The sequence below is a fragment of the Podarcis liolepis genome, assembly GCF_965112155.1.
Source record: "Podarcis liolepis genome assembly, chromosome: 3".
NCBI lineage: Eukaryota > Metazoa > Chordata > Lepidosauria > Squamata > Lacertidae > Podarcis > Podarcis liolepis.
This window is the reverse complement of record NC_139557.1, coordinates 77,326,990-77,352,236: the sequence shown is the minus strand read 5'-3', so window position 1 is coordinate 77,352,236 and position 25,247 is coordinate 77,326,990. Positions and strand designations below refer to the sequence as shown.

Below are 25,247 nucleotides of genomic sequence, written 5' to 3'. Positions count from 1 at the left end.
GCCCTGATGTCATAACTCACAGAATTATAATGTCTGGTTACGGAGCAAGTTGCCCTGCATGTTACAGAGGGGCAGAGGAAAAGATGCAACCTGGAGCTGCTCCCTTAGGCAGTAGCTCCTTTACCTGTTGTGACCTCACCTTCCCCCCTAAGAGCAGGGGAGTATGGAACACAAAGAAGTCTCTCACACATTTTGCCATTCTATTTATATATCTTCGTTTTATTTTAGGAAAGTTCTCCTCCTCCTCCTCCTCCTCCTCCTCTTCTTCTTCTTCTTCTTCTTCTTCTTCTTCTTCTTCTTCTTCCCCTTCCCCTTCCCCTTCCCCTTCCCCTTCCCCTTCCCCTTCCCCTTCCCCTTCCCCTTCCCCTTCCCCTTCCCAACATCTTGGCTAGAAAGCTCATTTTTCTACAGAGAAAAATCTGGTGGGTTTATCTGTGCGCCATATGGCTACCCTGACCACTCACGTTCCCAATGCCTGAAAGATCACCTACAGGCCCTCTTGAGTGCTGAGATCAGCAGAGGGGGCCCTCTTGGTAGTCCCTCCACCCTCATGGGCTTGGAGGGCAGGTGGCAGCCCTGGGGAGGGCATTCTCAGTGCTGGCCCCAAAGATGTGAAACTCCCAGCAGAGGTGCACAAGGCACCTTCATTATATAGCTTATGGATAATGCTGAAGATGTCCCACTTTACATTGGCTTTCGACATCAGAGATGTATGTTTTCAGGACCCAACTTTTTATGATTGCAAGTTGTTTTAAATTGTTTTTAATATTGTGTTTAATGCTGTAACCTGCTCTCAGACCTTGGGGTGAAGGGCGGGTAATTAATAATAATATTGATTGATTGATTGATTGATTGATTGAGTAAATATTGTGTTAAAATAAAAATTGCACTTCACTTTCTATATGAACTGAATACCAACAATCCAAGAGGTAGTATAATTGTAATATAGGTACGTGGACATTGCGTGTTGTATAGGATATATATGGTGAAATGCTTTCTTTCTTTCTTTTTTAAAAAAGTGCTTTTCACATGCGCTGCCATAACTTTTCTGACTCTTTTGCTTTCAGCTGTGGGACCTCCTGCAAAAGTTGCAGTTCATTCTGACCTATATTGCTCCTTGGCAGATTGCTTGGGGCTCTTCGTTCCATGTATTTGCTCAGCTCTTTGCAATACCTCATATCCTTTTTAGTGTACCTGCTATTTTGTTCTGCATTCAGAGGGTTAAGGAAAGCAGGGTGTTCTTGGGCAATTTATATTAAGAAAAGTTTTTTTTATGTTAAAGTTTTGGAAGAAAAAGTATAGATATTCCCAGAGGGAGAAAATGCAATATTAAAAAAGATCCTTTGAACAATACTTTGAAAAGTGGGATATAAATTATTAAATGGATAAAAATAAGAAAAAGCAATGAGTTGAGAAATGTATTTCATTATTGCTTGTGACATTATTACTTCTTCGGTGAGGTGTGTAACTTAAAGTCTGCTTTGCTTCAGAAGCCACTCTAGTATGTAGGTAAGAATGGCTAAAATGTATTGTTGGCTCTCGGACAGATAAGGAAATTGGACAGTGACTCTTAGACTTTCCCAGACTCTCTGGGAATCTCTGCTAATCTCATCACTCTGATACGACATTTTCAGAAATGGAAGCCCTACTGGTGGCACTGCCTCTATGTCATTAATTGGGAATAGAGAAAGTGACTGAAGTACAGAGATCAGATTAGCAATAATAATTGTTGTTGTTATTACTATGAATGTTACATTTTTATAGTGAAGTCGTGAAAGTCTGTTCGCTGGATTATTGCTGGGATCCTTCTGGTCTTAAAGATGTAGGCCCAGGCATAGGCAAACTTGGCCCTCCAGATGTTTTGGGACTACAAATCCCATCATCCCTAGCTAACAGGACCAGTGGTCAGGGATGATGGGAATTGTAGTCTCAAAACATCTGGAGGGCCGAGTTTGCCTATGTCTGGTGTAGGCCTTCTTTTTCCCAAGGTCCTCCATTTGCTTATCGGCATGAGAGCTCTTACGTTTTTTCTCCCTGTTTATTATAGAGGAATATATGCATGGATTGAGTGCCTCCATTGCCTTTGAGTGTGCATAGATATTTTTGTAATGCTTTTGATTTTGAAGTAGTCTTTAGGAGGCTTCCTCGACCCCTCTTCTTTGGTTTCTCTACCTTTCTTGCTCCTTGCACGTACTCCACAGCAATGACTTTCTGTCCTTCCAAGCCAGTATGAATCACGAGTCCACAATATTATGGCAACTGAACTTTGTTGACACTTCCTTCATCCCCATATCCTCTCCATTGGGTTTGAGAGGCTCTGAGGGCAACTCATCTCACATAATCACTAATAGGCACAGACATCATTATATAGCATCCTCTCAATAAATTTAAGGAGTTCCAGATATATACTTGATAAGTATTTACTGAAACGGCAGATAACATCAAACGTTTGATTAATTAGGCCTTAGGAGAAAAGCTGAAATGTGATTATTACTTCAATTACCAAGAAAACATGTCTCTCCCATATCAGTCTCTGCAGGCACTGTATGTAACCTTCCAACAGTTTGGCTTCACCCCCAAAGGCACACTCCTGAGACAGATGGATGAAAAAAAAATCATTAGCATATTAGTTATTTATGACAGTAGAAGTTGCTCATATATGACAGATTAAGAAGAAATGTTAGACACAGGACCCTGAATTAATTCAAGTGACAAACAGCCCAATCTATTATTCATTTATTTTTTATTTATTGCATTTATATTCCATCTTTTAATCCAAAGATTTCAAGGTTCTTCCTTTCCTCATTTAATTCCCACAACTGTTTGAGGTAGGTTAGGCTGAGAGGTTAGGCACAAGGGAGCTTCATGGCCAAGGGAGTATTTGAACCCGGGTCTCTCAGGACCTCGCCAACACTGCACCACACTGACTCTGTAGCCAAAGTAAAATAAAAAAGAAAAACACTTCAAAGTACTGTTGATTTCAATGAGGCAGTTATGCATATATTTAGAGCTCTATCATTGAACTCAGTCAGACCTAAAAGGGCTTAGCTTCAGCTAAAACGTTCTTCCAATTGGCATTTGAAGCCCAGGGACACTGAAAGTTTGGATAAATGTCAGTAATCTTGTCCATAGCATAACATTCACTGGGGACAAATGACAGACACACAACTAAGTCAGGTAAGTTTGAATGATGGTGACTCTCATCTTTTCCGTGAGACTTCCTTGCTTCTGCCTCTTTGTGGAGAAAGTTAGTAAGATAAATAGGTCAGAAAGTGCCCGAAGGACAGCATAAAAGGCAGCGACTTTATCTGTGTTACCTTAACTTGAAATTTTCAGATTCGGCAATGCTCTTCTTTCAGACTCTGGCCACTGCAATCTTTTCTACTCCGCTGAGTCCATTTCTCGGGAGTGTCATTTTTCTCACATCATACGCCAGACCAGTGAAGTTCTGGGAAAGGAATTACAAGTAAGGCAAAGTGTTATACATCTGTTTACTTCATTGTTAAATATTTTTGGAGCTTTCAAAAGCTTTCCTTCTATGCCTAACAGTTCCCACAGCTTTTCTGTGGACCTTGAAGACTGCTCTGCTTATTTTGCTACTGTTCCTGGGTATGTTGCACCAGTGGCTGTTTGGTAGAATGTTAGTCATTTTGGAAAATAAATGTATTTAAACAATCATCAGAGTGGAGTTGTCACAACCCATTTACTGGGCATAGAGGGCAAAAAACCAAAAAAAACTACAGGAGTAAATCATAACTGCCTCAAATGTCAGCAGCTATTGATTCAGCAGCCCCAGTTAGAAACTAAATCATTTCGGCCTTTGGGCAGCAGAAGTCAAAATGGATTAATACAATTTATGTTAGCCAGTTAATGTTCTGTCAGATAAGTGGTGCTGGGTGGGCAGCAAAGCTCTCACCTTTAAGGCTGAGTCTGTTAGAGCCAAACTACACATTACATGCAGTCATGTATAAGGAAACCCTGACAGTTTACTTATTTGCTGAAAAGCAATGTCAGCATCAGGGGGGGTGGGGTAGGGGGGTGATTTTCCAGTCATTTTCTCACTTTTTGGGGGGGCAGTAGGGGGAGCAGGTTGCAGCAGCTCTCCTCCACCCCCCCCCACTGCTGTTCTCCCCAGCCCCAGGGTTCCAAGTACATATTTGCAACACCTTTCTAAAGCCCAGCCAGGGTGGTAGGGAGCCATAGAACTGAAGTCAGATAGGCAGGGTACAAATAACAAAATTATTATTAAGCAGCAAGGAGGGAATGGAAATGGGATGGCACCCAGGGCTGGATTTAGGTTTGATGAGGCCCTAAGCTACTAAAGGTAATAGAGCCCTTTATATGTCCAGCTGTCCTTTGTCAACAACAATTTGTCACTGTTTTTTGTCTTGAATATACCGTATTTTTCGCCCTATAAGACGCACTTTTTCCCCTCCAAAAATGAAGGGGAAATGTGGGTGCGTCTTATGGGGCGAATGCAGGCTTTCGCTGAAGCCTGGAGAGCGAGAGCGGTAGGTGCGCACCGACCCCTCTCGCTCTCCAGGCTTCGCGGACCTCTCGGCAAGCAGCGGGAACGCTCCCGCTGCTTGGGGAGAGCTGCAGGCATCCCGAAGCCTGCGCGCGCTGATCTCAGCGCGTGCAGGCTTCGCGGATCTCTCCTCAAGCAGCAGGAACGCTCCCGCTGCTTGGGGAGAGTTGCCGGCATCCCGAAGCCTGCGCGCGCTGATCTCAGCACGTGCAGGCTTCGCGGATCTCTCCTCAAGCAGCGGGAACGCTCCCGCTGCTTGGGGAGAGTTGCAGGCATCCCGAAGCCTGCGCGCGCTGATCTCAGCGCGTGCAGGCTTCGCGGATCTCTCCTCAAGCAGCGGGAACGCTCCCGCTGCTTGGGGAGAGTTGCCGGCATCCCGAAGCCTGCGCGCGCTGATCTCAGCGCGTGCAGGCTTCGCGGATCTCTCCTCAAGCAGCGGGAACGCTCCCGCTGCTTGGGGAGAGTTGCAGGCATCCCGAAGCCTGCGCGCGCTGATCTCAGCACGTGCAGGCTTCGCGGATCTCTCCTCAAGCAGCGGGAACGCTCCCGCTGCTTGGGGAGAGCTGCAGGCATCCCGAAGCCTGCGCGCGCTGTTCTCAGCGCGTGCAGGCTTCGCGGATCTCTCCTCAAGCAGCGGGAACGCTCCCGCTGCTTGGGGAGAGCTGCAGGCATCCCAAAGCCTGCGCGCGCTGATCTCAGCGCGTGCAGGCTTCGCGGATCTCTCCTCAAGCAGCGGGAACGTTCCCGCTGCTTGGGGAGAGCTGCAGACACCCCGAAGCCTGCGCGCGCTGATCTCAGCGCGTGCAGGCTTCGCGGACCTCTTCTCAAGCAGCGGGAGCCACCGCTGGGCTCCCACGGCTTGCAGAGAGCTGCCTGTTTGGGGGCTGGGGTCAGGGAAAGCTCGGGCTGCCCCAGCCCCGCGCCTGGGGGGAAATAATTTTTTTCCCTTTATTTCCCCCCAAAAAACCTAGGTGCGTCTTATGGGACGGTGCGTCCTATAGGGCGAAAAATACGGTATGCTATATGGTAATTTATCGACCTAATAGGTATCTAAAGCCATTTGCACATAACAAAATATGCATTTTATCAAAGTAATTGTTGAAAAGTCCATGCCGAATGTAGGTACCCTATATATAGAAATGAGCAAACCAGTGATATTTTAGGGCAGTGTTTCCCAAACTTTTTTGGGCAACGGCACACCTGTTTACTGAAAAAAAATCTCGCGGCACACCACCATTAAAGCCCCGCCCCGTGACGTCAGCGCGCAGCGTCACGCCGGGAGGGACGCACGAAAGTGAAAGTTTTTTCCCTCCCCCTTGCCGGGGAACCTCCAAGCTTTGGGGGTGGGAGGAGGCAGCAGAGCGAGGGACTGAGGGACGGCGGCAACTGAGGCGGCGGCGGCTGTTGTGGTGGTGGCGGCGATAGCGGGCGGAGGAGGGGGCGGTGGCGGGGCTTGAGGAGCCGTCGCCGGGAGTTGCTGCTGCTGTTGTTGCTGCTGCTGCCCGGACATGCCGGCCTCCTCCTCCTCCGCTGTCTCGCGCTCCTCCCTTTTGCACGCGCTGCCCCGCCGCTCGGCACCACCACCGCGGAGCCGCCCCCGGCTCGACGCGGATTCTCGCCGCCGCTGCCTCTCACCGCCCGACTCGCCCGCCTCCCTCCCACGGCACACCAGCCAATGTCTCACGGCACAGTAGTGTGCCGCGGAACACCGGTTGGGAAACACTGTTTTAGGGAGCAGATTAGCAGGCGGGGCCCATAGGAGCCTACACAACACAAAACACTGTTGATGTATGTAGGTTTTATTTTATTTGTTTTTTATCTTATATTGTGGAAATGTACATCCAGGTTTTTTTCCCTTTAATTTTTTTTGGGGGGCCCCAAGAGAGTAGTTTTTCTTTTTCTAATAAGAAAAACAGCTTCAGAATTTTGTTACACACACTTTTGGGCAACATGCAACTTGCAACCACTCTGCTGCGTATATTCCAAGTGCATTTCACATGCCACAAAGCCATCAACATAAACTCAGTTCTATGCCCCTAATATGTGCTGGTAGCCTTTCTAATGGTATTATAGCTGGAACGCATAGTAGAATAGTTGTGGCCCACTTGCTAAGCAGAAGAAGAGTTTGGATTTGATATCCCGCTTTATCACTGCCCAAAGGAGTCTCAAAGCGGCTAACAATCTCCTTTCCCTTCCTCCCCCACAACAAACACTCTGTGAGGTGAGTGAGGCTGAGAGACTTCAGAGAAGTGTGACTGGCCCAAGGTCACCCAGCAGCTGCATGTGGAGGAGCGGGGAATCGAACCCGGTTCCCCAGATTACAAGTCTACCACCCTTAACCACTACACCACACTGGCTCTCTTGCCATGTCGCTATAGGTACACTGGCAAACGCCACTGTGTGCCTCCAGAAAAATCCTAGCAATAGGATAAAAGTGGCAATAAACATAAGCGCTTCTATTTTTCTTGCTTTTCATCCTTCCTTCCTTCCTTCCTTCCTCATGAAAGGTATACTATAAAAATGCTTGCTACACATATGCATGCCATATGGAAACATCTTGTGTGAAGATGCGCAAGAGGAGGGCTGTCGTTTTCTGCAAACTCCCATTTTAAGCAGGGTTGCAGGGTTTAGTTGATTGATTGGCCAGATTTATTAATTTTGAATAAACCTTTTATGTTATTTTTAATTTACGTACCTATATAATCCCCAATGGTGGGTGCCATCTAAGTAGAGGCGTTTGTACGGGTCTTTCACACTCTGACATATTCACGCATCAACTTAATCCAAAGAGAATTCTTTCATTTTCAGAATCCACGTGCAGATTTATGCAAGTTCAATAAATTAATTAATCCATCAAAACTTATTCAATTAATTAAGATATATTTAATTGGATGGCAGCCCTCATGTCAAGGGATTTATTCAAGAGACATTCCTGATGGCTTGCATTCTGTGCCTGCAATGATTTCAGTTGATCACATGTACACGCACGTGTAGACATAATGTCAATCACAGCCTACAAGAACAAGTCATTCATTTTGAATGGCTTCCTGCTCCAGCGTAAAGAATCATTGCCCCACATATTCATTCCTGGCAGCTTGAGACAGAAAGAAAGAATCAAGATTCTAGTTACATAACCAGGATAAGTCAGGTCAGATCTCCAGAGCCTTCTCTCTCCTCCTCTCTTCCCAGTGAGCTGCAAGCGCTGTGGTATCCCCAAACTCTGAAGATACCATCAGGGTCTGTTTTTCTCCACTTCCTATTCCTCAAATGTCCACCTAATAAGAACAATAACAAGTGTTTGGTTTTTGTGGTTTTAGGGAACAGAAGCAACTTTACGTGTGTGACTATGAATGGGTAGGGGAAAGGCTAAAGTGAGTTGTACAAGTTGTGTATTTACTTGAGACAATTCTTGATTTTTTTCAGGAAACGAGTTTCAGAATCTATTGTTCAGTGCCAATAATTTTTAACACAACAGGGAGCAACTGTTCAACCCTAGAGAGTGAGATCGCATCTTAGGCAAGGGTTAGGTTCTGGGTAGAGTGCATGCACACAAAATCGTGTATAGGCCAGAACCTCAGACTCCCTGGGATTGCCGCCCTCCAGTCCAGCCAGGGCCCTAGAAAACTGCCTCTCTCTTTCCCCTTTGGTAGCTCTAAAAGCTCACTGCAGGGCACTGCTTCTCTCCCACCTTCCAATCACAGGTCAGGAGGTCTCCACTCCACTCGGATATTCCTTGAGAGCCTTTCTCCCTGGTTCCCCACTTGAGAGGTTTGTCCCCCAGAGGCTGCAGTCAAAAGCATAAAACTGCATCTGTGTTAAGCAAGATGCATGTAAGATGTGATCGCACTGTATACAAAGAACAGATGCACCCTCTGAGTACCAACTTTTTCATCGCCACAACAGCACCACTCACATACAAGTGGGAAGGATCAACATGATTGTCGAAATCCAAAGCTTTGCAGAGATATAACAAATATTTAGGGGGAAAACTTAAGGGGGCAACACCCCCCCAAAAAAACCCCAACCCAATGAGGACTGAGATGGAAGAGCCTCTATGCTTGCTTTACGGTAAAAATAAAAGCACAGAGAGATGTGGTGAGGGACCCCTCATATCAAATCCACTTTAAGCCTGAAGGAAGAATCACTTCCCAGTCTGATACTCCACAGAGTATCTAGCAATAAATGTGATACTTTGCCATGCTAGGTTGGTGAATTATGAACTTTAAAACATTATCTATAACCTTTCAGGATTAATGATAATCTTTATTCAGCACCATCATAGAATGATGAAGTTGGGAAGATAGTGATCTCATCTACCTGCTTTCTTCAAAACACAGAATCAATCTCTGTCCTCTCAATGCATGCAGATAGAGCAGGCATAGGCAAACTCCGGCCCTCCAGATGTTTGGGACTACAATTCCTAGCATCCCTAGCTAACAGGACCAGTGGTCAGGGATGATGGGAATTGTAGTCCCAAACATCTGGAGGGCCGGAGTTTGCCTATGCCTGAGATAGAGCATAGTGTGCCAGATCAGATGAAGAAGACTGGAATCTTCCATCTCAGAAAATACCTGAAAAGAAATGGTTTCTGATGATTCCAAAAAGTGAGCCAAGCCAAGCCACACTTTGCAAGCAACTGCAACATTTTAAGAGTAGACATGGAACCACAAATCTGCCATCTTAGACCACCTGTTTGTGTCCAAGCGCCCATAACTCTCACTGAATTTGCTTGGAGATAGAATCATTTGTTTTCCTTGCACAACACCTGCATTTTAAATTTAGGCTTATTTTCTAAATGTTGCAGTCCTTGCAAAATGAACCAACAGCAAATACATTGTGCCCAAGAAATACACCCAGTGTTGGTCCCTTGTAGGTGATGAAATCATCCCCGAGTGGGAAAATGTTGTGATCTGTCATTAATTTCTCAGCACAGTCCCTTGACTGATCTAACTGGATTCTTGCTTTCTTCATTCTCGTGCATTTAACATGAGCCCCACTCCCCTGCCCTCAGTTTGTTCTTGGCTTCTATTTTCATCTAGCTATTCCTTTTGTTTCCTTAATTTATTTTTATCCACATGCTGTTAAAGAATTTTCTCTTCTACATCTGCTTTGATGTCAGCTTTTTATATTTCCTATTAAATTGTTCTTTGTTATTTAATCATTTCCAGACTTGTTTAGCCACTTTTCTTTGCCACAATATGCTGCTCTACAGCATATGTAAAAATGGCCACGATCCAGCTTGCTGTGTGAGGGACAGGATATGGAGGCCATATATGTGAAGCAGCCATATTCTGCAAGCTACTAGAGAAGAGATCGTGGCGATGAGTGAGGCTTGTCTATTCCTCATCTTTTCTGTCACTTTCAGTTCCTGCTCAGCACTGTCAATCACAAGCTCAGCCAAAGCCCTACGCTTCTTTCCATGTGACACAGAAGAATGGACTCTTGCTCTTGGAATAAGTGTCCTGAGATGGATACCTAGATCAGTAGATGGCCCCATGTGGCAAATGTAATGCTCATGGGGCAAGACACAATTTAATTTGAACAAGAGGACACTGCTGAATGAACTGGTGTAGATGATCCGTGAGTCTTCTCCCGGGGTGAGGGGTGTGGGGTTTTTTTGTGGGAGCAGGAGATGGAGACAAAGCTGTTTGTCCTACATAGAAAGTTAAAGGGAATTACATTTCTATCCTGTTGGAGACTGTGCAAGTGAATGAGCCTTTAATGTTTGGGCAGATGTTGGATCATTTATCAGTATTGCTGAAGTATAGATGGAGGCAGAGTTGGCAAATTAATTTGTTGCAGGGTCTGATTCTTCTGTTCTCACTCTCTCTCATAGGTTTGTTTGTTTGCTGTTGTCATTGCTAGTACTTACCTGTTTTATTTACGGGTCTGCCTGTAAATAAGTCCATGCCTCATGCCTGAAACTTGTAAGGAATGACATATCATTGTCCAGGATAGGCTGTAGATCCTTGATGATATGTTGGAGTGGAGTTGCAGGAGACAGCCAGTAGTGTGGTCCCCCCCCCTTTGTTTTATGTTTCTGCCCCATGGTAGATTATTCCTAGGTTCCAGCCTGACCTTATTGAGCTGCTTTGTCACTTTATTGGGTGAGTACTATGTTTAATAAAGACACGGGTGGCGCTGTGGGTTAAACCACTGAGCCTAGGGCTTGCCGATCAGAAGGTTGGCGGTTCAAATCCCCATGACGGGGTGAGCTCCTGTTGTTTGGTCCTTGCTCCTGCTAACCTAGCAGTTCGAAAGCACGTCAGAGTGCAAGTAGATAAATAGGTACCGCTCCGGCAGGTAGGTAAATGGCATTTCTGTGCGCTGCTCTTGTTTTGCCAAAAGCAGCCAGTCTGCGGACAAACACTAGCTCCCTTGGCCTATAGAGCGAGATGAGCGCCGCAACTCCATAGTCGTCCACGACTGGACCTAACGGTCAGGGGTACCTTTACCTTTACCTATAGTTTAATAAAAGCCCAATGTCCGCCTTCAGTCCAGTGAGCTGGAACAAATGTATTGTATTGGGGGGCTTTCACAGGCAACACTGTTATAGGATCGTGATTAATCCAGTAAGTGCTGGCTGGTGTTGTAACTAGGCAGTGTTTTCCTCACAAATTGAAACTGGGAGCAGAGGAGATGTTGGCTTTTCAAGGCAGTGAGACCCTCCACCCTTAGTGAACGTGGACTCAGGGTATGGGGCACCATAGTAAGAAATGTTTCACAGTCATGGCCGTTTTGTTAGATTTCACATACTTCTGTCTTCTTCCCGTTGATGGCTACATCTTGGCTCAGATTCCTGTTTAGTTAAACTAGTTAAACTTGGGTAGGGGGAGGTTGAGCAGAATTTTTTTGGGGAGGGGAGGGGGAAGCAAACTTGCTACGGAGATAGTATCTTCAGCAGGACAATGTGACAAGGGTAACATATAGACTAGGGCTCAGTCCTGGGGATTAATTCACATGAGGAGTAATTATCTCTTTACACACATTCATGTTTTCTGCCTGTATTGCCAGAGTGAAGTGGGAAGCTGCCACACAGAGGTAGCTCTCACACCACCTATATATGAATTGGCCTTATATGAAGAGACTTTCATTATGAGCAATGGGAAGCTCTATGGCTGTTCCCCATTTACCTAGCACAGAGTGTTAATTTGGCTGTTGGTACCATTGAAGATCAAGCCAATTTAAACAGGTTAGGGCTGCTGATCTTCACTGTGATACTGTGACTTTTGCCTGCTATAAGCACTGCCATCATGTTTTATTTACAAAGCTCCTTAGATGACTAAGTACCACACTATTAAAAAATTAAAAGATAAATCCACGCCCACAGGCTCACAGTCTAAAACCGACTGATAGGGAGTGACTGCGGAAAAGAGGCAAGAGAAAGCAGGTGTCTTCTGTAAACATACATCACACATCGAAAGGAAACAAAGTCTCATTGTGGTACCTACTGAATTGTTCCATCTGTCTTGCCTCTTAGTAAGTGGCCACTATATAAACCAAACTCTGAACACTTCTTTGTTCCCTTAAAAAACAGCATCAGCCTTGAATCCAAGAGTCCTACGTTAGCATGTGTTCCTTCCCCAGTATGGAGGCTGCTCTTTCCCCCTTATTTTTACAGCTGCTCAAATTATTACATCCTATAGGTAGGAGGAGTGAAAAGGAAATGGCAGTAAATCTCATTTAATGGGTGGACACTTGAAAGCTGACCTTTCCCCGGCTTGCAAAGAAACCCCAAACAGAACAGTAGCACTAGAATTATGCCTTTTATTGTTTTGTCTCTACTAAAAGTAACAGATTCAGCAGTGCAATAAGGTGATTTCTTTCTTTCTTATGGGTTTCTTTCTTTCCCACGGAACAGTAGGCTGCTGCCCAAGCTCTGCATCGTGAGTGTGATGCCTCTCAGCTGTGGAGCTGCCACCAGGAATCTTGCACTCTTCCTTTTCAAGCCTCTTTCTTGCTTCTCTCCTTCCTTCCTGTTTCTATTCTGTCCTTTCAAAAAGCATCTGTCAGTTTCTATTTTGGGGAATGGCACAGCTTGTGTTTGCTCTGGGGGTCTCCAGTGAATTGCTGCATAGTGTAACTAAATCAGTTAAGTGTCTCTAAAGAGGTTAGGATAGAGCTGCCAGTTTTCCGAGCGTCGCGGTCCCAGCTTTCTCGCTATATTGAGGAGAAAACTGTAACAGGCCTCCAGCTGTTCAGGCATGCCCCAAACATTCTCCCAGTAATTATGATCTTGAAAACAGACACTCAGAATGGTGCACTCTTAGGCAAAAGCGAACGTGAACCCTTTTACTTCTCCTTTTTCCACAAAGTTGACATTTGTTTTGTTCCGTTTTCCTGCTTTCCTCCCTGTGTTAGCAAAGTGGAGCAAAATTGCTGTGGCCAAGGTGGATCGCTCCTTGGGGCCAGTTCAGAGTACCTCTTTCCTGAATTGTCTTTCGGCTCTGTCTTCCTGAATTGCATGGATACATGGTACATCGGCCAGATGCACACATTCAACATAGGAAGCTGCCTTAAACTGAGTCAGGCCAATGGACCATTTTGCTCAGCATTGTCTACTCTATCTGGCAGCAGTGGCTGTCCAGGGTTTCTGGCAGGGGAACTTCCCAGCCTTACCTGGTGATTCCAGGGATCGCACCTGGGCCTTCCAAGCCCCATGCTTGACTCTTGTATACTCAGCACTGAAACCACATGGGGAGCCAGGTATCTGTACTGTCTGTACCATCTAGCCATGGAAATATGAAAACCTTTGCCATGCTTCTTCTTGGTTAACATCTTACCATGTGACGGCCAAAAGAAGTGTCATGCTACTACCACAATGACTCAGAAATCCAGGAAAGTAGAGGGCAATGGCAATCCTCACTGAGCAGCTACAACAGGGAAACCTTTTTCAGTTCAAGGGTCTGAAAGGGTATGCCAGGGCTGCATGCAAGTGGTGGGCAAGGCAAGAGGCAAAAATTGGCACAGCGATGGATACAACTCTTACCTTTGTACAGTAGGCATGCAAGTCAGACGTTTCTACAGACATTGAGCTCACAAAATTAGATGTCGCCCAGGTACTATAATTTAAACATGAAGCTTTAATATATGAGACGTACAGCTTCTGACAGGCCAAATGGCATGGCTCCATAGTGATAATGCCACCCCTGTTGTGTGAACCAAAGGTACTGCATTTGAAGGCCTGGGCAAACACTCTGTGGCATCTGGTTCTTGCCTGGGCCCCCTTGTGAGGCACTGCTTGTCTCCCTGCTACACTCTGGCCTCTGCAGGTCATGTGAGTCACCCCAGCTATCGAGAAGAAGTGCTGGTGACCAACTTCTAGCTGCTGGTGGGCACCTTCAGGGTCCCTGGACTCTCTTCCTAGGGTTATCTTTAAACTGGACTGGGACTGGACACCATTTGAAATAGAGGGCTGTCCTCTGCAAAGTGAGGCATGCGGCTGCCCTTTTCCTCCCTAGATAACCACAACTGTCTCCCATATTCTGTTGACTTAAATATCTGAGTTTTGATCTGACATAGGACTAGATTTTTATTTCTTCCCATATATTTGGAGTGGCCTAAATGAGCCTTGGGGAACAAGAATTACATTTTGGCTAGTGAAATAAAAACGGGATGCACGGTATCGCCACAAGAAAACAAACATACTGATAAAATGATGTGATTACATACATGCTGAACCTTTTCCGATCGGCCTTCACGGGCATTTAAAGAGGAAGAGGAAGCAGTGAAGTCATTTTAACAATTTAGCGGAGTCTTTCAGAATTAGTTAGCTCCCTGCTGAAGAGACTCTCACAATTTTCACATGCTCCTCTGGGCAAGCTCCAGAGGACCTGCACTCGGTTTGTGTGGAATAAGGCCACTCAGGAAGAAATTCAATTACTGAGCTAATTATCACCCTGGCTGAGTGGTAAGAACAAAATTTAAAGTAAGAAGCCACTGGAGAAAAGCTCCCATTGCCCAGTAGTCTCAAAAGTTCATTTTTAAAAGAGATCCTAGCTGACAGCTGAAAGCCCAAGGGTGAATGTGCAGCTGAGTCTGGGATACAGGATATTAGAATTTTAATACTGTACAGATTCTTGGAGCTTTTATCAAGTTGCAGCATTTCAGCTGCCATAATTGTGTGGAGATTTTAAAGTCCAAAATAGACTTTGCGGATGTCCCTTGGCTAAATTACTTCTGATTTCCACAACTTTAGGAGTGAAATAGTTTCTCTGTACTTTGGTTTTGCAACAGCTGTGTCATTTTAAACAGTTTTGAGAAGGCTGGGGTTGTGGTTCTTAGTTAAAGAGGCAGATAAGAGCAACGTTCTAGGGTTATCTCATGTGTTATTCTAAAACTTTACAAAGCAGTTGTGTGAAACTCTTTGGGCCAACACAGATGAATCTGTCAGGAGGAAAAACATGCTGTTTCTAATGGGTTTATGGTGGTATCTCTCTTGTTTCAGGAAAGCTACCCTATATATTGGATTTCCAATGATGTGGGAAGCAAGACTCTCAAATCTTTATACACAGAAACTTCTGATTGGCCATGCCAACATTTTAACTCCTCTCTATATATAAGTGTAAAAGTTTATGAAGTGGTACAGCTCTCTAGATAATCCAGTACTGTTTATTTGGCAGCACATTCAAAATGCCCATGTCTTTTTCCTTCATGAATTGATGTGTCTTTATACGGAGGGTGTTTTAAAATATGATTTGTTTGGAGCAGATAGATATTTATTGTTTGAATATGGAAAGCTGGAAATACATTTATTTCAAACTAACCCACATTAAGTTATGAGGAATATTTTGAAGATGCAGGTGTCAACAGCATAATTGTGGTCAGTATGAGATCTACTGTTTTAGATGGTTCACTGCATGAAATGGCTCGCTTTCTGGAACTGCCATCTGAAAGAACAAGGAATTCAGTCAGCACAGAAAGCCAGCACTGTTGCTTGATGTTAAAAGAATTTGGGTTGTGTGCAAATGAAACACTACACAATAATATTTTGTGTGGCCAAATGAAGCCAGATCAGGAATCAAAGTATCTCACTTGTACAGAATAGAAATAGAAGACAGGGATAATCTGTAGGTATCTGTTTATTTCCAGCACAAAACGAGTGGACCATTCCAACACGAGACTGGCACTTCAGATTGAAAAGGGTGCAGGTAGGGGACAGAATTTATTTTGCTCAAATTTATAATGACTGATTATTCAAAATACTGGATGTAATTGGGTTGGATCCAGGGAGACAACAGTAAATGAAATTCTGGCAGTGGTGCAAACTGTTGTGGAAGATCTGTCAGAAGACTTTGCACAACACGGACTGGGCACAAGCATCTTGAAATAATGCTTAGTGCAAAACCTTGTGCACTAAGGGAAACATTCAGTCCTGTTTTGTCACATTAGAAACTTGTTCCAAGTTGGAAAAAACCTTTCTTCCTCTGAAGGAGACTGTCCACTTGCAGAAGGGAACCTCTGGATCCAACCCATTCTGTTTGTAGTTCAAAGCATAATAATATTCTAATGGAAAGGGTTATTTCAGATTTTGAAATATTCATGCTTTAAATAATATTTTTGATGAATTTGTTTTCATGAGATTTATTTATTTATTTATTTATTTTATTTCTTATTATTTTATAAAAGGGTTATCAAGCTGCAAATGAGCCCATTCGAAGAAAACATTTTGGATGAGTATCTATAGTATCACAGCCATCTATCAATTTTGCTGGTGCAGGGAAATCCTATACTGATGTTATCTCTGTGCAACACCCCCTCACACCAAAATCCAGCTTGTGCCTAATCTTGATGCCTAAGAGTACATCCTTATGAAGCTATAGGTGCTCAGGGAAGTGCAGTAACTCTAGAGCAGGGTTTCCCATACCTGGGTCTTTAGCTGTTATTGGACTACAACTCCCACCATCCCTAGCTAGTAGGACAAGTGGTCAGAGATGATGGGAACTGTAGTCCAAAAACAGCTGGAGACCCAAATTTGGGAAATCCTGCTCTAGAGCAACCAGCAGCTGGATAGGCACATTTCAAGCTATGACTTGAACAGGAGGACAAATGCAAGAAGACAAGTCCCCCAAAAGAGGTGTTTTTGATGGATGAAACTTGCTGAACCCAGTGAAGAAGCTGTAACAACCCCCTCATCTGCATGGCTATTAAAGACACAGGAGCCTTGTTGTCTTATGCTTCAGGTTATTATGGGCTGAATGAGAATCTGGCACAGATGATCCCTTCATCACTGCTGTTCCATCCCTGCCCCCAGTAGTTGAATTTCAAGTGTGCCAATACAAAGGGAGGTGTTTTAAGAATCAGCACAGTTTTTGTGTGTGCCTCCTGCAGATTTTGTTTGTGATTCCTGTAGTCAGTTGTGGCTTTAGAATCCCCTTCTTTTCTTTTCTTTTCTTTTCTTTTCTTTTCTTTTCTTTTCTTTTCTTTTCTTTTCTTTTCTTTTCTTTTCTTCTTTTCTTTTCTGTGGCTAAGTCAGCCCAGCAGCCCTATAATCAGCCTTCAGTGGGGATGTGCTGTGAGGATGTGCTGGGAAACCAGCTCATCCAGATACCTAACATCGCCCTGCACTCTTAATTCATGTTTGATCTTCATCAGCATATTCAAAAGGGAACTTTGCTGAAAGTTTTTGACATCTACATTTCCAAGGACTTCAAGGAGCTTGGGTAGCCTTTAAATAGAATATATCGGTGGGCACTGATGCATGGGAGAAAATGGAAGCCCTGCCCGAGCCAAACCATGTTAATTAGGCAGGAGAATTCAAGCTCACTGGCACTGTCAGTTAGACTGTGTGACACTGTTTTGGCACACATGGAAGATTTTGCTTCATTTCATTAATCATATTTAGTTTCTTGTTTTAATTTGCGTTTTAGCGCTCTGCATGCCACGAGTGCTTAGGTTTGCGAATTAGACTTCGTAATTCTCAAAGGACTGAACAGTCCAAAGTGTGGAGAAGAAGATGAGGAGTTGGAATTGGACCAGGGAAACCTAGGTTCAAAAGATTCCTGCTTGGCCAAGAAACAAACTAGGTTGTTACAAGAATAACATGTCACAACGTGGGGGTCATATGCAAATAATTAAACCAACAATGCATTATTTGCCACCTGTTTCATCCACCTCCCTATTTGGGATGAGCCACACGCCTGTTGCTTTGATACCCCAAAGTCGCTTCTGCATTAACTCCCCAGTCCAACCAGTCATGATCAAAACAGGCCTACACAATCCCTTTAAGGTGCTTCCTTCTGTCTGAGGGACATATGCCGAGGAATAGAAAAATATTGGCAAACTTAGTGTGGTGTGTGAACACAGGTGTGGACATCAGACCAGATTTCATAGTTGGTGTTGGATGTGGTGCAATCAATTTCATCCATTTGAAGAAAAAAAAACAACAACCCAAAATGGAAATAGCTTCATTAGGACCCACCAAAAATCACATAGTAGTCAACTAGCATTTGGATTTCACAAAATGCTTCCTTGGCCTTGTCTACAATTTGCTGCAGATTTGGTTTCAACAGTGCCTTCTAACAGTGACAACTTTTTCTTCTCTCCTTCTGGCTCCTGTATCCCCCCACCTATTTTTAATGTTGAACCTGAAAAAGATTTCTGTGATACCCATAACCTAGCTCACTGTTGTGCGATTTCTGGTTGGTCTCAATAAAACTGCACAATACTGTTCCCATTTGAATTCAAGGTCTGTAATGTGACTTAGAGTTTTCTTCTAACTTATTAAGGCAGTGGTGCCTCTGGTTGGTTATCTGTGACTAACAAAACTGAAATAGTAGAATCTGAAAGCCAGAACATCTATTTCTTTATTCATTGGCTTTTAACTGAAGCATTTATACTCTGGTGGGTGCATGAAGTTCATTACATTTACTTATTAACTTTATTTTTCACAAGGTTACATCAGGGTCAAGCATTCTCAGCTAATGTTACTTAAACCAGGCAATTCATGAGAGAATCTGGAAGCTACAGTTGTTATAATGAGTCATAATGGCTGAGGTTCGAGATGCCAGTGTGTCCATTGGCTTTGTTGTAGATCACTCTGCACAACACACTCTAGCAAGGGGATAATTAAATAAATGTGGAGAGTACTAAGTGCTAAGTAAGACTGGGAGTCTTATTCCCCATTTGGTAAGACAGTGCTCCTCATACAGACTGTAAAGCACAATTATGAATGGGGTGCTTTCTACTGCCTTTTTCTCATCAGAGACACAACATTCAAAACTGAGCAACTGGGCTAAAATTATGGAGGGAAAGGCTCCTCATATTTACTTATCCTCTGCTCTTCCTTGAAAGTGCCCAGAGTGCCTTACATGTGGTTCGCAGGCAGCTTATGGGACAGACCTGCAAACAGAGCAGTATCCTGTGCCTTCAGACCATTTATTTATTTATTTTATTTATATCCCACTTCTTTTTTTCCAAGGAGCTACAGGTGGTGTACATGGTTTTTGCCTCTCCCGTTTATCCTCACAACAACGCTGTGAGGTAGGTTAGACTGAGAGGCAGGGACTGGCCAAATGTCACTCACAAGCCACTTGATTGAGCAGGTATTTGAACCCTGGTCTCCTAGGTCCTATTATTCCGGAACCTAAGAAATATCCGGCGGTAGAAGCACATGTATGGTGACAATGATGAAGCTTTATTAAAGTTTTACCATATACAAGCTGCCAATGCATTTCAGCGTTATTTCACTCTAATAATACAAACTTAAACATAAACAATAAAAATGAGACATCAAAAGCAATTAAACATACATTCATAGACACAGTATACTACATACACAATAAGAAATATTGTGTATATCACCTCTATAAAACCCTGTCACACAGGAAGAGGTTTCATATCTAAATATCTGGCAATTAAGCTCCTCTTTTCTGTTTCATGGCACTCAAACCTCAGTACAATGAATATAAATCATTACATATTGCAATTTTAGACGTTATTATGATCTATAATTTTGTGGCTTGTATAACAACCGTGCATCCAAGCATTTCAAAAGAGGGCAGCCGTGATCACAATTGCTTGCATATTCAGTAAAACTAAAGCAAATGCCTGCAAGTGTATCTCTCATGCCCTGACTTCTCACTATTTTCATCCCCCCCCCCACAAGACCCTTTGCCAAAGTTTCTGACATTGTTGTTGTTATTATAATTATTCGAATTTCTATCTGGCCTTTCCTTCTAAAGGAGCTTAGGACAGCAAACAACCAAACAATAAAACAATACAAAATGAAATAAAAGTATATTTGAAACATTAAAAAAATACAACCCAAAACAAACTTTTAAAGGTGTTCAGTGATACATGTGGTAAAGTGGGCCCACATTTAATGATGCCGTGTGCTTCCAAGATGATCATCCTCATCTCCAAGGATGAGCTTCTGGTTGAGTAAGCAGTCAGAAAAACAGGACTCCTTTCTGAGTCTTCGGCTGGGTGATTTGTTCCTCATCCCTTTTACATTCTTTTGTGTTGTTGTGATTTTAGGAAATGACGATAACAACCTCAACTCCATCTTTTATGAGCACCTGACAAGATCTCTGCAGGAGTCTCTTTGTGGAGATTTGATACTTGGGCGCTGGGGAAACTACAGCTCTGGGGACTGTTTTATTTTGACATCAGATTACTTGAATGCCTTTGTTCACTTGATTGAAATCGGAAATGGTCTTGTCACTTTCCAACTCAGGGGGCTAGAATTTCGAGGTAAGCACCTATGTAGCTCAAAGAATAAAGAGCTAGAAAGAGGAGAAAATTCATTTGCTATGTGCCCTTCTCATTAGTGCCCTTCTCAATGTGTGCATTGCAAATCTGAGTAGTGGCGTAAAATTCTCTATCTGGGTTGTTGCTGCATCATCCAAAATTATCTGGGCACTGTTTCTGGGAAGAAAAGATGGTGCCCCCCCCCACACCATTGGTTTAGTACCACCTGGTTTCTGTTCTGGCCATGCCCACTGCCAACATGTGACACACACACCCAGGCAACAGATTGTCCCCATTTCATCTCCAGCCCTTAACTGCTTTCTTTATAAGTTTACCTGCTGCGGTACTCATGACAAGAGATCTTAGCAAGATGTTCCCAGTTCTCTGCTTGTTGGAAGAGTAATTTGTGGTATAGCAGTCAATCTTAATTGGTTGGAAAGAAAACAGTGTGAAGCTTAATGCTTTTTTGGTTCATGGAGGTCTGGGAAATTATATTTTGGTCTTGATGCACATGATACCTGCTGCTTTAGCCCCCAAAGCATAATTTGGAATTTAAATCAAAAAGCCAAACAGCAGACTTTTGCTTGCTAGCCTAAGTGCAGTTATGCATTACTATCATAGAAGAATTAGAGACAGAATGTGAAACTATTTATTAGTAAGTTGAATAAAACAATGTGGACTTCCCCCCCCCCACCAAGTGCACAATAGACCAGTTTTAGTTAGTTAGTTAGTTTTGTTTTCTTTTAAAGGCCATAGGGTTATATCCAATGCCACCTGTGCATCAGTGGAACAGACCTCCACTTGTGCACTGGGGATTTGGGGACTTTCCAGAGAAGATTTTAATGGTGCAGAGGGAAGATTCAGGGAAGAGGAGTTACTGCTGGAGTTCCATTGTGTGGAACTTCACACAACTCACACAAAATAGGATTCCACTCCTATTTGGCCCACTGGTACATAATACTTCAGCAAAGCTCATGTTCCAGGCAGGCATTTCCGGCCCCTAGGGGAGCGAGCATCAGCCCCAGCAGACCAGAAGCAGGTACATGGCTGGGGACAAGGTCCTAAGTTCCTTCTCCCTTTTCCAAACTCATTCATAGGCTCTTCAATCCTGTCTAGCACACCTGCCTCTTGGCATTTCTGATTTCATTCCAGGCAGGCAAAAGCACTCGCAGAGCAGGTGAGAAGTGTGGCATGAAGAAAGTGGGCATGGCCCAGAGATGTGCCAAGGGGTTGCATTCAGCCCCAAAGCTTGAGGTTCCTGTTCTAAACACTATGCTGTTCTGACTCTCATGTGTGACCAAAACGGCTGCAGTACCCCATGGCTTGCTGCTAATTGAATTCCATTGCTTACTTAGGTAGAGGGAAGTCTATAGTTAGCATGTTATTTATAACAAGTCTTGACTTTTATAGGCAAAGGACTCTTATATTTTGGGGGCGAGGGTGAGTCCTGTTGCTGAACATGTCCCACCTGGGTATAACAGGTCTATAAAAGCACAAAGAGCACTCTGGGTTTATCGTTTAGATATTACTTCCGAAAGCAAAGACTCTGGCATGCACTTCTAAATCCCTATCATTCTACATTTAAGGTAAAGCATTTAGATATAATTAGGCTCCATATAATTTATGCCAGGCTGCCTAAAGCATAGAATTCAGCATATTTTACTTTATAAGGTGAAATCAACAGTCTGTACCTCACCGCTCTCTCTCGAGCACAGATTAATTGGCACATTTTATTCCATGCTGGAGCTCTCCCCTCCACCCCCTCCTTTTCCCACTTGCCATTTATTAAGTATTTGAAGGAGCACCAAGTATTAGCCACAAACAGTTTCATTCGCATTGATCTCACCAGTAACTGCCATTGTGTCCTTCTGCTTTTCAATTATTACTACACTCCAAGGGACATATTGCCAACAAAGGGAGGTGGAGGCTATAACAGAAGGAGATGAGGACAATGAAGGCTGCTGCTGCTGCAAACCTGGACGCCTGCCTCACTTGCTGTCGTGCAACGCAGCTTTTAACCTTCGGTGGCTGACCTGGGAAATAACACGGACTCAGTATATCCTGGAGGGCTATAGCATTATTGACAACAATGCTGCCACAATGCTCCAAGTGTTTGATCTGCGAAGAATACTCATCAGATATTACATCAAGGTAAAAGCAGTGTCTGTCAGTACCTCTGGGAAGAATGGCCTGTAATCTGGTAGCCCAAACCCTTACGTGAATCAGAAGCAAATAAGTTTTGGGTGCATTGGCCACTGCATAACTGTGACATCATGAATCACAACACTGTGCTCACGGCCGGCCCACCCATGAGGCAAAGTGTGGCCATTTCCTCAGGTGGCAGAATCCACAGGGGCAGCAGGTCCCAGTGTAGAACTTTATCCACCGCCCCCCCCCCCTGTTCTTGACATAGATCTTCATGGGGAGATGGCGTAGGAGGGGAGTGCCATTTTGTGGTTTGCCTCAGGTGGCAAAATGTCTTGGGCCGGCCCTGACTGTGCTACAACCTGTATAACCAAAAAACCAACCAACACAACAACCTCAGAATATAAAAAAAATGTAAGTACAACCCTGCTGGATCAGACCGAAGGCCCATCTTGTCCAGAATTCTGTTCTGACAGGGGCCAACCAGATGTCTGGGGGAAGTCCACAAGCAGTCCTGAAGGCAAAAGCACTCTCCCCGCATGTGATTCCAGCAAACCAGTATTCACAGATGCACTGCCTCTGATGTGGAGGCAGAACACAGCCATTGATAGCTGTACCCTCCATGAACTGGTCTAATCAACAGACCCATCCCCTCGCTCCCATATAGGTGCAACACTGTGATGAGAACAAAACATGGTTATTTTTTTCCAAAACTGTGTCTAGTGAATGCAAAGGGCTTTCACTAAAACAGCACCCACACAGCGATGAGCAGGCATTGTCACTGACCTGCCTTGCCAACACTTCCATCAAGGTCAAATGTTGGGCAATGGGCAGCAAACACAGCAAATGCCAGGCTATCACATTAAGCTATTGATGAACGGGATGCTGACAGGCATCTACAACAGCCATTTTCAATAGGATCAGGCAACTAGTCACAGATTTAGCAAAAGTAATATTTGCAGATTAAGTCATCCCATTTTAGCTTTCAGTCATCATCTTTAAGAAAAGTGCTTGTGTTCCTTTCCTCTTAACCATGGAGAGAGTGGATGGAATTTATTGACTACTTTGATCAGTTGGTGATATTGACTAACCAAGATGGGCATCCAGCTGTGTTGGAGATGCGTTTCTTTATTTCATAAAATAAATCCTTGAGATAAATCACCCTTGTTGCAATGACTGCCAGAGAATGCATTGGTTCTTTCTCTGCACCTGATGAATATTGAATTGAGTAAATGGGAGGCCGAGACTAAAATGAGGGATGTTTACAGTAATATCCTATGCACACTGGGGCATTGGCCAATGTGGGGAACAGGATGCTGGACTGCGTATTTGATCTGATCCAGCCAGAGCAGTTCTTACAATCTTAAGGACGGAGGTCTGAGAATAGCAGATACCAGACACTAAATGTAAGTAATAGCATGTGGTCTGAATATAATATGCACGATTCACTCAAGAACTGACATTAGGCAACTGCCATCACTGTACCCTTTTAAGATGCTTACTGAAAACTTTTCTTTTCCGCTGGCCTATTCAAACACATGATTTGGTTGCAACTGTTTTTAAATGTGTTTTTAAAAAGTTTAGTGGTGTTTAATTGTTTTCAGATATTTGAACAGTTTTTAAATGTTTTGAATTTTATTTTATTTTAATTGTATTTTTATTACCGATACAGGTATGTGTACTGGGTTCCTTTGGGAGGAAGGGTGGGATATAAATTAAATAAATAAACAAAGAATGGGAAGTAGCCATTTCTGCACCACCACTCCTCCCCAAATCATATTAAATGCCTTTACACGTGCATTCCTGAGTAATACTCCAGTTTTTACATGCAAGGCACTGGTGCATACAAACCCAAGACCAGGTCCTGTGCTCTACCTTATGTAAGAGTTTTTCTTGGCCATCAACCTCTGAACCGGCCCTAAATTAGGCTCTTACCTTAGTCATTCTTCAAAAATGACCCCATGAAGAAACCAAACATTCGGATCAACATCTGTAAATGCGGAGATTACCTATTTTAGCTTTAACCTAATCCAGAGATCAACAAAGATTATAACATGTCTCATTTTGGTCTTAAGAAGCCACACAGAGTACATTTTGTTATGGGGGGGGAGTACAAATGTTTTTAATAAATAACACTGATGCTGGCTGAGCTTTGCAAGGTGTTGTCTCAGCAAAGGAGTCATCTCAAGAGTCATCCCAAGGCTGCCAAGGCGTTATCTTCCAGTGGTTCTAGCCTTTTGAGAAAGCTGTCTAAAACTGTTAAAGGGCCCATAGCTTATGCTACAGTGCACTAATCATCCTCAGACTATGAGGATGCAGGGAGAGCCAGGTCTTCAGGCTGGGATGCTGCAGAAGGGTCTTCTGAGGGCTCCCACACCCCCCTCCAAGGTGGGATGACTTGGGCATCATCTGAATCTGAGCCCTCCGCAGGATGACACTGGGAACCTGATGTAGGGTACATGACGGATACTGGAGTTAAGGATTAGACATCAGTATGATCTAAGACAAGTGGAAAGTTTTCACTATTCTGCTTTTATCATTCTGAAGTGTAAGAACATGTTTATGCACAAGCTGTATTTAAAATTAATCAAGGAGGCTGGAATACATTGAAGCAAAAGAGAAGGAGAATTAGAGGTTAAAGACCTAATACTAGAAATCAGGAATTTCTTTTGTGGAAAGCATGCTGCTATGTAAACATGCTGGAATAGCCGAATTAGCATCTAGCTTCAAAATATTTAATTTTACATTATCATATGCTTGAAGATTTCACATTTATCTTTTAAACAATGCTAGCAGTTGGCTTTTTGAATTGATTCTCTCTCTTTTTGTCCAACTTGCCATTCAATTGACAGCTGGGGGGAGGTGGAGGAGACTATTTCTCCAC

At 43.7% G+C, this 25,247-nt stretch overlaps 1 protein-coding gene across 1 annotated transcript in view; it reads left to right on the top strand.

Moving 5' to 3' along the window:
• Positions 1-25,247, top strand: part of PCNX2 (pecanex 2) — a 123,161-nt gene that overhangs the window by 77,048 nt on the left and 20,866 nt on the right. Inside the window, exons 22-26 of the mRNA XM_083496724.1 lie at positions 1,068-1,178; positions 3,339-3,466; positions 15,620-15,678; positions 20,006-20,221; positions 22,116-22,369. Coding sequence (XP_083352850.1) covers positions 1,068-1,178; positions 3,339-3,466; positions 15,620-15,678; positions 20,006-20,221; positions 22,116-22,369 — 768 coding nt within the window. The remainder of the gene's footprint in view (positions 1-1,067; positions 1,179-3,338; positions 3,467-15,619; positions 15,679-20,005; positions 20,222-22,115; positions 22,370-25,247) is intronic.